We start from the raw sequence: 14,416 nt of genomic DNA, 5'->3' as shown, positions 1-14,416 counted from the left end.
TCAAGCATTCCAATTTCACTTTCCCTTTCCAATTTTCACTCTAACCATACACATGCTAACAGATCAAGACACCACGCGCGTGAGGCTACTTCCAGTACGGAAATAACTTCTTTTGCCAGTTATTACATGAAGAAAATATATTAATTATTTCCCTAAAAAAAATTAATTGTTAAATAAATTTTTTCTTTTTTGTACTGAGCACTCTATTTCTTTATCTTTTTTAGTATCAGAAATATTTTTTAAAGTTTTTTTTTTTCGCTGGAGTATCCACCGCCGATAGGAGTGACTAATCTTCTCACTACGTTGGAGACACCTCAAAAGATGGGATAGCTGGCCCCAAGATTTAACGCGGCTGTATACATAAGACAAGATTCGAATTCCTGAACTTACTTAATATATATACAATTGATATAATTTTTTTATGCAAACCGGTGTTTATATCTTCATAAATTTTACCTAAAATAAAAATAAAAAAGTATATTTAATATTTGAAGGGTTTAAAAAGTTGTAAAAATTGCATATTTATTTATAAATAACTTTAAAAGATAAAAAATAAAAATAAATTTATTTACATAAAAGCAGTTATCAAAAAATAGTTTCTCCTTTATTAATAATAAAATACTGATAAAAGTTCACTCTATTGTTACATTATATTAATGAATATTATGATGAGCTAATATATGATTTTTATTAGATCTTTGTGTAAAAACCAGTACTGCATATGGATTTAACCCTTATTTCTAATTGTAAAATATAAGTAAGTATTCTATATTTTATAGTGTAATTTTTTATTCAATTATTTGATTATAAATTAATTATATATGAAATAAATTTATTAACTTTTATAATAATTATTTTAAAAATTATATTAATAATTATAATTTTTGATTGATCGACAATCTCTCACACACACATATATATAAATTAAACTCATAAAAATATTTTTTTAAATTTTTATATAAACTAGTACGTAATTTTGTGTATTATTTTTACTGTTCTTTCCTTGATTTTAAAAAATATAATATAATATTTTGTAATAAAACTTTCATATGAAACAAATTTTTAGGATATACTATAATATATTTCTGAATTATTTTTTGTTATGATATACTTTTATTGAAAATTTGAAAATAATAAAAAATATGTCAAAAATAATGTCTAATAAATTTCACGAAAGACCACGTAACACGTTAAAAGAATCCATATATTCTTAACAATATTCTTTTGAGTAAATAATGTAATCGCATATCATTATATAAGATAAATAATTTTATTTATTTTATAATAATTATTTTAAAAAAATTATATTACTAATATTTTTATTAATTAATAATTTAATTCATTAAAGATTGAATTTATTTGACATGCATTTGGTGTAAAAACTTTACATTGTTATTTAACCATTCCACAGTATAAGATAAGTTTGTTATTTTTATAATAACTCTCATACAAATTATAGTTACTAGTTATGGTCATCACACTAAATGAAATTACTATCATCAACAGCAAAAATTACATTATTAAGATATACAAGATTAAAAGAAGAAACATCACACACATATAATATTAAAATATCTGAATAGATATAAACAAGTCATATATATGTGTACAATAATCTTAAATAATCCAAGCGTGTGGTGCAGTGGTAGGGGTTGATCCACGCTTAAGCAAGGTCAGGAGTTCGAATCCTGCCTTGTGTATGCAGTCGCGTTAAATCTTGGGGCCAACTATCCCACCCTTTGAGGTGCCTCCAACGTAGCGAGGAGATTAGTCACTGCTGTCGGCGGTGGATACTCCAGGGACGAACCAAAAAAATCATATACTCTAATGCTAGTCCAGCACAACTATACAAAACTACATGGCATTCACCTATGGAGATCTCCTAAAACCTAATCATTTTTACACCCAAAGCGTCGACTCGATCACAAAAAAATGAAATACCAATCTCTTATCTAGTTTCTCAGATCTTATCACTTACATTAGAAAAGTTCGGTTTCATTGTTAGGAATAGTACATTTGGATATAAGCTTACCACGACCTTGCATGCATTACCAAGTCACATATGGAATTCACCTACTAATTAATTATCTTCAAGGAACCACACAACCTTTCCAGGTACTTGGTTAAGGGTTGTGACCCTCAACCTCCTACCTTACTCAATCATTAACTAAGAGCCTAGAGAAGACTCAACACACCTCGGAAACCCACTCCAAGAGACACACTTACTCAAGGAAGGTTTTTCAACCGTGACCTACCTGAACACCATTCCAAGATACCCTATGTGGTATTTTTCGTTTTTAAAATAATTTCTTCTTCTCAAGTCCTAAGTTAGCCAACACGCTTTAATGTCACACCACATTTTCAGCATCTAAACCTCACTATCAGTGGCGAAACTTTAATAAAAAAATTTAGGGGTGCCAAATTAATTTTTTATATAAATTAATTTTTTTCTAATTAAAAAATAAAAAAATTCCTTATTTTCTCTACTCAAAATAAACATGCATGATAATGAAGTATAAGAAAAAGATTATCATTAACTAGTCATTTCATAAAATAATCATAAAATGAATATATATATATATATATATATATATATATATATATATATATATATATATATATGAGTATATATAGAATTTTTCTTTTTAAAAAAAGTTTGGGGGAGCCATGGCTCCCTTGTCACATAAAAGGTCTGCCATTGCTCACCATACATCTACTATATACTTCATATGTAGTCAATGCATATAAAGATCAACAACATCAATCATGTATATCATATCAATGCTCAACAATTCATCCAAGTATACAATATCAATCATACATAGCATATCAGTGCTCATCAACATTTCAACCCTAAAACAACATTGAATAACAACTTTTCATTATACAACTCGCACCTAACGTCACTCATTGGGTGTCTGACATATTGAGGCAGGGAACTCCCTGTCTCGCCCATGCCCAACATTGTATCACTTGCACCCGACATGATTGAGGCAAAGGGTGCCATCAGTCTCGTGCTTGTGTGACAACACCTACGCTCGACTCCAATTAGATAGAGGACTCCTTGCTTGACTCACATTCAACACTACTCTTCCAATGCCCGACATGATCCTAGATAGAGATCATCTTCTCATCTCATGCCTGACGTTATTCAATCCACACTTGATGTAATTCCAACTTGAGATAAGTCTCTCTCTTCATGTTCGTTGCCACAAATCTTGCACTCAACATGAGTGAGATAGAGACTTCTCTTTGGAACCACACATCACGCCTTAAAGGCGCACCCGACGTGATATCAATTTCTACACTTATGCAAGAATTGATTTTGATCCTAGACACCCGGAAATTAGCAACTCAACAACATGTAATGCAACATGCAATAATTATACATCATATACAACTCAGTTTCATCATTAAAACAGCATGCAACAAGCATCCAAACAAGAATCAACTTAATTTATAATATTTTCTTCAAACCATGAAAACTCTCTCAACTTCATCTTCTAAATCATTCAACACCTTCAACCAACTTAATCCAATCATCAACAATATATAATGCACACCTAAATTCGAGATCATAGCTTCCTTTAATTACCTAGATTTTAGTCATGAAAAAGAGAGAGAAGAGAAACAAAAAGGATGAGAAGAGAATTTCGCGACATCCAAGCTTTTGAGGTAACATCCCACCACCACCACATGGTTTTCCTCTTTCACGAGTAAGTCATAAAAAAGGAAGAAACGCATCAACCACAACACTAAATTTTACACAAATAATCTCAAAGATGATTAATAATACTAAAATTTTATATTATTAGTATATGAAAATTAAACTTATAAAAATTAATTAGTGGCAATAATATAATTTATATTTATATTATATTATTGAGCTTAATTATAATATAATGATAATATAAATCTTTTTTAACACTCGTCTTTTCGCATATAATTAGATATAACAAGTTGATTGAATTTTATAATAACTTACTCCTGTATTCTAACCTGAGCCCACTCTCCTCACTGTACCGGATCAGATAGTTTTTTTTTTTTTTTTTTTTTTTTTGTTTAAAAGTGCAATTTTCATAATGCTTTGATCATTGGCAAAAAAAAAAAAAAAAAACTGTATCTCTTAACCATCTCTAACTACTCTCTTATTATTTATTATTTTAAACTGAATTTGAATCATGTTTTTAAAGGAATTTTCATTGGGTAAAAATAATCTTGTATTGAATTTAAATTAATTATGCATTTAAAAAAATTATATGTTTATAATAAAATTTAATTATACACATATGAATAAATATTGTATATCATGTATATATAGAGAGGTAATGTTAGAGTACACTTTGAATATATATGTTGAGTTTATTTTATAAAACTAAAGTTTAAGTTTGTCTATTATCTATCATAGACTTTTTTTTAGGCTTGACGTGACCTTTTTAAATCCTGGTCTGACTTATTAGCCTATTTATATTAATAATGTTAATTAGATCAATAAATTTAATATTTAAAAAGTTAAAAAAATTATTTTTAAAATATAGTTTACTTAATATTATTAAAATCTAATTTTTAAAAGAAATATAAGAAAAGAGTGAATCATTTTCCATTGGAGACACAATTCATGCTTAGCTAAATATGTTGATGTACATTAATGTACAGGTCGTAGGTTTATAAACCTATGATGAAAAAAAGATAATTGTATAATTTTTTTAAATATTAATAAATTTTTTTAATAAATTTATTTGTTTATTTATATTTTTAATAATATATATATATATATATAATTTTATTATTATATTATATTAAACAAATAAATAAACTAACTTATCTGACCTAATATAATTTTTTTTATAAGTTTAAGTTTAACTTTTTTATACGAATAAACTTTTTTAAAAATCTAAATTTGATATTTTTATTAAATAAATTAAGTCAAACTTTAAAGGGATTAGGCCATAGAACCCTTACTTTAAGTTTTGACTTGTTCTCATCTCTACGTATATATTACACAAATCAAATTATTAATTATTAAAGAGTTGATGACATTTTTGAATAAATATTTTTAGAATTATTTTTGGGAGAAAAAATATTAATAGAAATCAAAATAAATTTTTCTATAGATTAAACTAACTTAATTTTTTTAAAACAAAATAATTTTTTTTACAAAATAACTTGTATATAAATTCATTTTAACTCATAAAATATTATTTTAAACAAATTTACTTAAACAAATATTTAGCCTAATTTATTAAGCAAGAGTTTCTTTTGTCAACATCTGAGTACCGAGTTAAATTTCTAAGAATAAAAAAACAACATAAAGTTAGTTACTTTGAAAAGGATATTTAAAATGTTTTTACCTCTTTAATGATTTTTAAGGCTATAAAAATAAAACTTTATAACATTAATTAATTAATTAATTATTTATTTATTTATTATTATTATTGATATTTAATGGGTTCCCACTTCCCCGCACCTCTGGGCACGCCACTTCGAAGGCTTTCCATTTGGTTTTGTTTTGCGCAGAGACACTGATTTGAATTGAGTGCTATTCCAACGTCGAAAGCATACAACAGAACACAACACACCAACCTTTCTACTTTCTCCCAACCTTAAAGTGCTGTCTCACTCTCTCTTCCCTTCTTTCTCATGTCAAACCCTCTTCCCTTGTCTTCCAACTTCCAATAATTAAGGTATGTCTCTGCTCTCACTTATCATCAACACTTCTCTTCCTCATCACTTTTTACCCATATTACTCCTTTTCACTTCAGTTCAACAATTTTTCTCTCTGTTTTCGAAAAACACTGTTTTGTTTCGGTGGCCGTGAAAAACCATATTATGGTGCCTCTTCAGTTCCCAATAGAATACTCTTATTTATTCTATTTCCAAAGTCAAGCGGAAAAACAAACACACACGCAAGTGAATCTTTTCTTCCTGTTCCTAGTCCACACACACTCCACTGTGTTCCTATTTGGGTTCTGTTTGGCGAGTAAAATATGCCCAAATTAATTAGTGGGTACAGGACATCCATTTCAGATTTTGTGGTCTTAGTGTTTCATTCTGTGCATCCTTTTTTGTATTTCATTTAAGTCTTTCTTATTTATAAAAAAAACTTAAATAATATTTTTGTGCAATTATAGCATGCATATTTTGGTATCTATGACATTTTATGCATAATTTGTATGTTTCTTTAGGTTCTATATTCAAAACCTTAATTATCATGTGGTTTGCATTGCGCTATACGTGTTTAAAGTAGTTGGCTCACTCGGGTATTGCGTAAGTGCCGACTTGCATGTAGGAATGAAAATAGGGTTTCAGACCAGACTTTTAATATATGCATGAGGTCTGTCTCGAAAAATTATGGCCTAAACCTATCTATTATTTATTATAAATTTTTTTTATAAGCACGATTTAATCTTTTTAAAGTTTAGGATAAACTTAATCTTTTTAATGTCTGGCGTAATCTATTAATTTATTTAAATTGTTAATGTTAAAAGAAATATAAGAGAAAAATTAAATTATTTTTTATTAAAAGAATAATTTATATATAATCATATATGTTGATGTACATTAATACATAGATCGTAAGGTTATAAATTTATAATAAAAAAATTTATATAAAAATATTTTAAATATTGATAATTTATTTATTTTATAAATTTATTTATTTATTATATTTTTAATATATATATATATATATATTAATTTTTTATTATATTATATAAATAAATAAACTAATTTATCGAGTCTAAGAAACTTACTTTTTTATAAGCCTAACATAATCTTTTATATAAATATACTGTTTTAAAAATCTAAATTAGGTCTTTTTATTCAACAGTTATGTTATGCCAGACTTTTAAAAAGTCAGGACATTAGACCTTCTTTAAGACATTAACTATTCTCATCCTTTCTTGTATATATATATATATATATATATATTATAAATTCGATAGCTTTGTACAAACTTGTCTCAGGATCCAGGTTCAACAAAATTTTTTTTCTTGGATAAGGCAACGTTGAAAAAAAAAAAAAAGAGAAACCCATAAATTTATAACTTCTTTATGCTAATATTTATTTGTTTTTCTTTGAGAAAAAGGGTAGAAAATGTCTCAACCGATTATATTCTTAATTCATAATTATTATTGTTTCTATTAATAGAAGATCTCTTTGGTTAGAGTCATGGTCAAGTTGGATTGAGAGAATTTTAGATAATAGGGGATGACAATTTGGCATGGATGTAGTACCGTGTGTGATGAATGAAAACAAAAATAAAAATTAGTATTCGAAATGGTATTGGAATCAAATCTTTATGTCACATTCAAATGGTTTTTGCTTTTTTGGTTTGAGAATCTATTGCGTTACTCACCAAAGCGCATGCTACCTTTTTACAAGTTTGTGGCATAGTTTCATTCCTCTGGCCATCACATAACTGGCCCGCTAATGTCTCTTCGATAAATTGAATTTTAACTTCGTTTGAAACTCCTCAAAGTCACACCTTCCAATTTTATGTCATTTTAAAGAGTTAGCTAAACATAAGACTTTATTTGGTTTTGGTATCATCTTTGACCTCCAATGCATATTAGTAATATTTCTCATTCTTGCATTACATGAAGATTGGTGTAATAGAATGATTCTTGAATGAATCTTTATCAAATGGGGGGTGGGGGAATTATTATCTGAAAACTTGAAAAACACAGATTCAACTCCTGCCTACATTTTCTAATCCAAACCAACTTAATGGTGAACTTTGTAAAGTAAAATGCTTTTTGGCTATGCTCAAAGGAAAAAGCAAAATCCTTTAGCTGATGCCGTGATTCTCCAGGCATTCTTGCTAACTCTTTATTCTTATCTTCATCTGTTTTTGCTAATTCACTGCACATGGAACACTCAGCATTTAGTCATTTACCTTATTCCTAAAATCATGTTCAAAGAGCATGCAGAATCGTAGATTCCATAGTAAGGAGGAATGCTTGAAATAGTGAGACAGTGAGTGACTGAAGCATTAAATTGATCACTTGCACCTAGGAGAGAGAAAGAGTTTCAGTCTGATGGAAGAATAAAGAATATGCACCAATGTAGCAATGTTGTCCAAAACCAAAAGAAACAGAAAACATAATTTACTAGTCATCTTACATTATAATCTTCTGTTACTGACTCAAACAAAAATAACTTAAATAATAGAAATAACATATCTAAACCCCTTTTTCCTATGAACACACATTGTTATTGCTTTTGCTATGTTAACATTTACCTTGAGTAATGCTACTTATCACTGCACCACAAGTCCAAAACTTTATAGTTATTACTAATTACTTACTAGGGGTTGCTGGATTGAGGTAAATTATAGACTGTGATATAAAACTAAGTCATCACTGAATACTCGGTCATGTGTGAAAACTATTAAATCCAAAAAATATGTTAGCCCTAAAATGACTACATTTTTTCTTATTGATAAAATTTTTTATCTGAATTTTTTTCATGTTCATGCAGGAAAACAAAAGCACCTCATTGACCGGAGAAGTTGATTAAATGGCTAAAGTTTGCTGGCCGTATTTTGATCCTGAGTACGAGAACTTCAGCAATAGAATGAACCCCCCAAGGTTTAGTAGTTTTGTTCTCTGGAATTACAAGTTTGTTTTTAAATAGTCAGCAAATTAAATAGCCTCTTTTAAGTAAAGAAAAGGGACTAATCATTGTAAAAAAAAAAAATTTAGAGTTGATTTCATGGATATTTAATCATTTTCCTAAGGGTATGTGCCCAAAAGAAAAATTCCCTAAATGTCATTTAACTGCATTAACTCAGCCTTACTAAACAAGATTGGAATGAAACAAGATACAAATTTTAAAAAGTTGCTTTGATTCCTCACTTCTCCTTGTTATAAAAAAGAGACATCAACTCAATCCCAAGAGGAGTAAAGGCCTCAACACTCAACACCTTTTAGACTTGGAGTTTATAGTAGTATTTTCTATGAAAGAAGTGACACGTTGATGGTGAACTCTGTTTACACTTCGCAGGGTCTCTGTGGACAACACTACATGCCATAATTGTACACTGATCAAGGTATAATTTCTCAAAATAATTAGTTAGAACTTTTTTCCATGACCTTCTTGCCAGTCGTGGTTTGTGATTAATTTAGCTATCTAGCTTCTTAGGAGGCTCAGCTTATGTGATATTTAAAGATTCTTGAACCTAGAGTTTTGATTTTCATTTATTTTTAAATTATATTAGATTTCATAATTTTCATTAGTCCTCAGTGATTTAAACCTATGGTCAAAACTTCAGTCAAACTTGATTTTACTTTAAAATCATGATCAATCCACTTAAGGATGATACCACTTTTTGGATAGCCTGTGGTTTGTCTCATTGTCAGGCTCTGCAGAAACCCTTTTTTGGAAATATTTCGTTCTGTTCTACTTTTTAAGTTCATGTAGTAGTTACAAAATTTTATCTGAAAATTAAACAGACAAAAAAAACATTGTTAAAATTTTATCCACTTAATCTGTATAGATTTCTTTGTTCCTTGTAAATGATGTATACCATAAGGATTCCCACTGCATTATCATCACAGTATCATTTTTCGTGGTTCTTGAAAGAATCATTTATTTGGAGATTAGTCGATGCAATATGCAACTGTAATATTATCCTCTACTGATGGATTTTTATTATCCCCCCAAAAATAACAGGTTGATAGTGTTAACAAACCTGGAATTCTGCTGGAAGTCGTGCAAATCTTGACAGACCTTGACTTCATAATTACCAAAGCATACATATCTTCTGATGGGGGATGGTTTATGGATGGTATGTTTGTGAGTGAATTGAACTTTTATTTGAAATGCATTAATAACTACGCAGATGTGCCCTGTTCATGCTTGTTATTAGCCTAATTGAAAACGGGTAACTAAGAAAAACATTGGCTGCTATCAAGTTTCTCTACGTTACCGACATTTTTTCTCTCGAATATATGATTGTATCCATGAGAGCATGAAGTGTTTTTCGGTTTTCCCCCCTTTCTTGTGCCTTTGCATCTGTGATAGCCAACTCCACCCGCTGAGAAAAGGTGGTTTTAGTATTTTATTGTTGTCATTGGAACTGAGATCTTGGTCAGCAAACAAACGTGCACTTGTATGTCTTGCTTGCAGTAAATCCAAAATTGTGAAGAAAATGATTTTGACATTAGATCTAGACAAACAATATCCACTCTCTCTCAAAAACACACGTACACATGCATGCTCTCACATGTGTCCGAAGACTCCCTACCTGAATCAAATGTTTAAGCAGCTAACTTATTCACATAATGAAATACAGTATTTCATGTCACGGATCAGCAAGGAAAAAAGATAACAGATAGCAAAACCATCGACTTCATTGAAAAGGTAACTATCTAACCATCTTCTTTCTCCAACACATATATCTGATATATTCTTATATTAAAGACTTAAAATAATTGGTAAAATATTGAAGCAGCACAACTCTTTCAATATATACAAATAAACATAATAAGGGAGAAATCTTTGAACATTTCCTTAACTGCATATCCGTATAGCACCCGAATAATATTGCATATCAAATACTGAGAGCTACTTGTTAACAGTTTTTCTTACAATAGTCTCTAGGACCAAAGAGCCAGAGCACAGAAGGGGTGAAAAATTGGCCAAGCAAACGGGTTGGAGTGCATTCTGTTGGTGATCATACAGCCATTGAGCTAATTGGAAGAGATCGCCCAGGCCTTTTGTCTGAGATTTCAGCTGTTCTTGCCAACCTCCATTTTAATGTTGTTGCAGCAGAAGTTTGGACTCATAACAGTCGAATCGCTTGCATCCTTTATGTCAATGATGCTACAAACCAAGCTGTGGATTATCCAAACAGATTATCTCTTATGGAGGAGCAGCTCAACAACATCTTACGTGGATGTGATGGTGACAAAGTTGCTAGGACCAGTTTCTCCATGGGTTTGACCCATATGGATCGGCGGCTTCACCAAATGTTATTTGCTGATCGGGATTATGAAAGTTCTGGAGTAACAACTGATGTTGATTGTCATCCCTCTTTAAGGCCAAAAATCACAATAGAACGTTGTGAGGAAAAAGGTTACTCAGTGGTGAGTGTAAGGTGCAAAGATCGGGCAAAACTCATGTTTGACATTGTTTGCACTCTTACTGATATGCAATATGTTGTTTTCCATGCCACAATCTCATCAGATGTCCCTTATGCATCCCAGGTATATTACATTGATATGCTTCTACTCTACATGTTAGTTTATGAATCATGTATAGGACTTATTCATTGAGTCTGCTAAATTCAAATGTTTTGTAAAAAAATTTTCTGGTGTAAGAAATGACCTAGCTGATCCAAATCATGTTTTCAATTTGATTGTTCCAAAACGTTTGAAGCATGTAGGTGTGGGGTGTAGGAAATGACCTAGATGAAACATATTCAAACTTGGATTAATTTACTAAATTAGAAGTAGAGAGACCCAATTGAGAAATGTGAACGAAAGAGTTGATGTTATACTTTTAGGAATACTTTATTCGGCATATGGATGGATGCACGCTTGATACTGAAGGAGAAAAAGAAAGGGTCATCAAATGCATTGAAGCTGCTATTCGAAGAAGAGTAAGCGAGGTAATTTTCAGATTATAATGGATTTCTATATGCTTGTTCAACTATTGCAAAATACATAAATAAATAAAAGAGTGGTGAACTTCTCATTCTCATCTCCAATTAAGTCTGCCATGCTCTATCAAGAATTTTGGTTTTGTTTGGAATTCTTCCTGTAATCTTTATTTTAACTGTAGGATGAGTTCAAGATTTTTAGGAGTTTTGCTATTATTCTACTTGGTACGTCTATAATAGAAACTATAACGTTTCCTAAATTTAACATAATGAATACATTTTACATCTACAGCTATCTACTTGTATTGCTGCAATGGTACGACAGATACATGGGGCTAAGTTCTACTCAGATTATAGTTGACCATCATATCCACTGTGACAATGATGGTCATTTTCCTTCAATAGAGCTTAACAATCTATACGCTCCATGTAATATCATCCAAATCCCTATATCTTAAACACAAAAATCCGGATGAAGGACAAGTTATTTATTTATTTTTTTAATACTTTTTTTCGCAATCATATTCAAATTAAGCTCGTGACAAATTGAATATCAGTCATGTGTTAGGCATGCAAATTATCATGAGTTTAATTTCCATGCTAGGTTTTTATAAATATTTTTACACTCTCAATCAGTTAAAAATCATGAGTATGTATTTTAAAACAATTATTACAAAAGTCAACAGTCATCAAGTATACATAAACGAGGATTTATGATTAGAGAATAGTGTAAAAGTTTTGTCTGTATATTTAAATTAAATTCTTATGTTCTTTATTATCATTTTCTTTACAATGTTAATTAGTTTTCAACAAATAGAGAATATCTGAATTCTGAAGTCTTACTATGGATTGTGGACACAGGGTGTGAGCCTTGAGCTGTGTGCAAAGGATAGAGTGGGGTTGCTGTCCGAAGTAACAAGGATTCTACGAGAGAATGGGTTGACAGTGTGCAGGGCAGGTGTATCAACAAGAGGGGAGCAAGCACTGAATGTGTTCTACGTGAGGGATGCATCAGGGAACCCAGTGGACATGAAAACTATCGAAGCACTTCGTAAGGAAATAGGTAAGACAATGATGGTGGATGTTAAGAGAGTACCAAGCAATGCCAAAGCACAAGCACCAGAGACACGAAGATGGGCCAAAACTAGTTTCTTCTTTGGTAACTTGTTGGAAAGGTTCTTGACTTAAGTAAGAACCGTGCTCATGCATCTTGTTTAGTTGCTTTTGATTTGTAAAAGACACACCATGATGTACAGAAGAATAAAGTTGTTTCTGTCTCAAATATTGGCAGCGCTTGGTATCAGAACAATGATTCACTTATATTGTATCATGTTTTAGATCTCTGTCCCTCTTATCCTTTTCATAAATTATTGTTTCTTTTGTATGCCACTCAGTAGAAAGCGAACAACAATGCATAACAAGAGTAAACTGTCAACAGTAACATTTTATATTTAGACATCGCTAAGCAGGAATTAGAGGTGCAACTTTTAAAAAGATGGGTGTAGGAAGCAAAACTCTCATCAATATTTTTCTCCCCTAAAACCTTGTTGGGCTATCACAACTAAGGATGTGGCGGCCCAACAGATTGCAAGTGGACAATAACAATATAAAAAAAAAAAAACGTGATGAAACAATAATTCAATATGAGCTTTATTAGTGGCCCAATAGAGAGAGTAGGTCGAAAAGGAAAGAGAGGAAAGAAGGGAATTAATAAATAGAAGTGTTCCTACCGTAAGTCATCGTTAGGGTCACCGCATCCGAGGTATTGTCCACTTTAGTACTCGTTGGGTCATCACGGTTTTGTCCTTTAAAAGGCGCCTTGGTAAGTTAAGGAGGGAGGGGAAGGTGTTTATAAACTAAGGGGCAAGAGTGGCCTAGGCTCTAGGTATTGTCTGCTTTGATACTCGTTGAGTCGTCACGGTTTTGTCCTTTAAAAGGCGTCTCGGTGGGTTAAGGAGAGAGGGGAGAGTGTTTATAAACTACCCTTAGCTTCCACTCCCAAGCGATGTGGGACTTTTAGGCATACCGGAACAAAAAGCAAAAGTAATAGACATCTAAAAGGTATATTTGACAAACAATGAATGAACCCTAAAAAGGTACGAGAGGAAGGTTGTCTAAAAGGAAAGGAAAAGTATCACCTACAATATGATTTGTATAGGAATATATTCATCTTCAACAAATTACTCATATACTCTACCTTCATATAATATTTCTTATGCCAACTGGAATCACAATTATAAGGGAAGGTATAACGTGAACATGCTTCACTAACAATGGAGAAATCTCGTTTTCAATATTAATGATCGATAACTTGTAGTATAGGTTTCGTGGCCAAATTTAAATATTTACACAACTGGTCCTTATAAAATAAGAATGTGTAAAAGGAAGTATATTATACTTTATTTAAATATTCATTTCCTTGTATAGTAATTTATGATGACCAAAAAAGTATAGTAATTTATATGTACAATTGATATGACCCTCCAACATTGATCATGAATTAATACAGGTTGATTCGTATTGATTATAAAAAAAAAAAGAAAAAAAGAGAGAACTGTTATACAGTCCGAAAAAAGCTGCCGAAACATCGTCCGAATATTTAAAATATTCATATTTTTAAATAAATTTATTATAAAATAATTATTTAATTTAAATTATTATTTTAAAAATTCGGAATAAGATTCGGAGGATTGTTTCGGAGTTTTTAGAATTTTTCAAAAAAAAAAAAAATGATTAACTAATTAGCGTGTTAAGAAAAGGTTCAATTAATACTCTACATTTGCAGCAGGCCCATCTATATAGGATCGTGAA

The 14,416-nt window shown here is 30.5% G+C and overlaps 1 protein-coding gene across 1 annotated transcript; it reads left to right on the top strand.

Moving 5' to 3' along the window:
• The first annotated feature begins 5,461 nt into the window (after window positions 1-5,461).
• Window positions 5,462-12,925, top strand: ACR3 (ACT domain repeat 3). The gene is made up of 8 exons (XM_083077012.1): window positions 5,462-5,684; window positions 8,482-8,591; window positions 9,007-9,052; window positions 9,676-9,790; window positions 10,298-10,365; window positions 10,599-11,210; window positions 11,510-11,614; window positions 12,467-12,925. Exons 2-8 carry the CDS (start codon window positions 8,521-8,523, stop codon window positions 12,791-12,793), a joined length of 1,344 nt encoding a protein of 447 aa, XP_082933138.1. The 5' UTR covers window positions 5,462-5,684; window positions 8,482-8,520; the 3' UTR covers window positions 12,794-12,925.
• The last annotated feature ends 1,491 nt before the right edge of the window (window positions 12,926-14,416 follow it).

The sequence above is a fragment of the Cajanus cajan genome, chromosome 6 (assembly GCF_000230855.2).
Source record: "Cajanus cajan strain Asha chromosome 6, NIPB_CcT2T_4, whole genome shotgun sequence".
NCBI classification, from domain to species: Eukaryota; Viridiplantae; Streptophyta; class Magnoliopsida; order Fabales; family Fabaceae; genus Cajanus; species Cajanus cajan.
The sequence above is the reverse complement of the archived record's forward strand: the minus strand, read 5'-3'. Positions and strand labels throughout refer to the sequence as shown.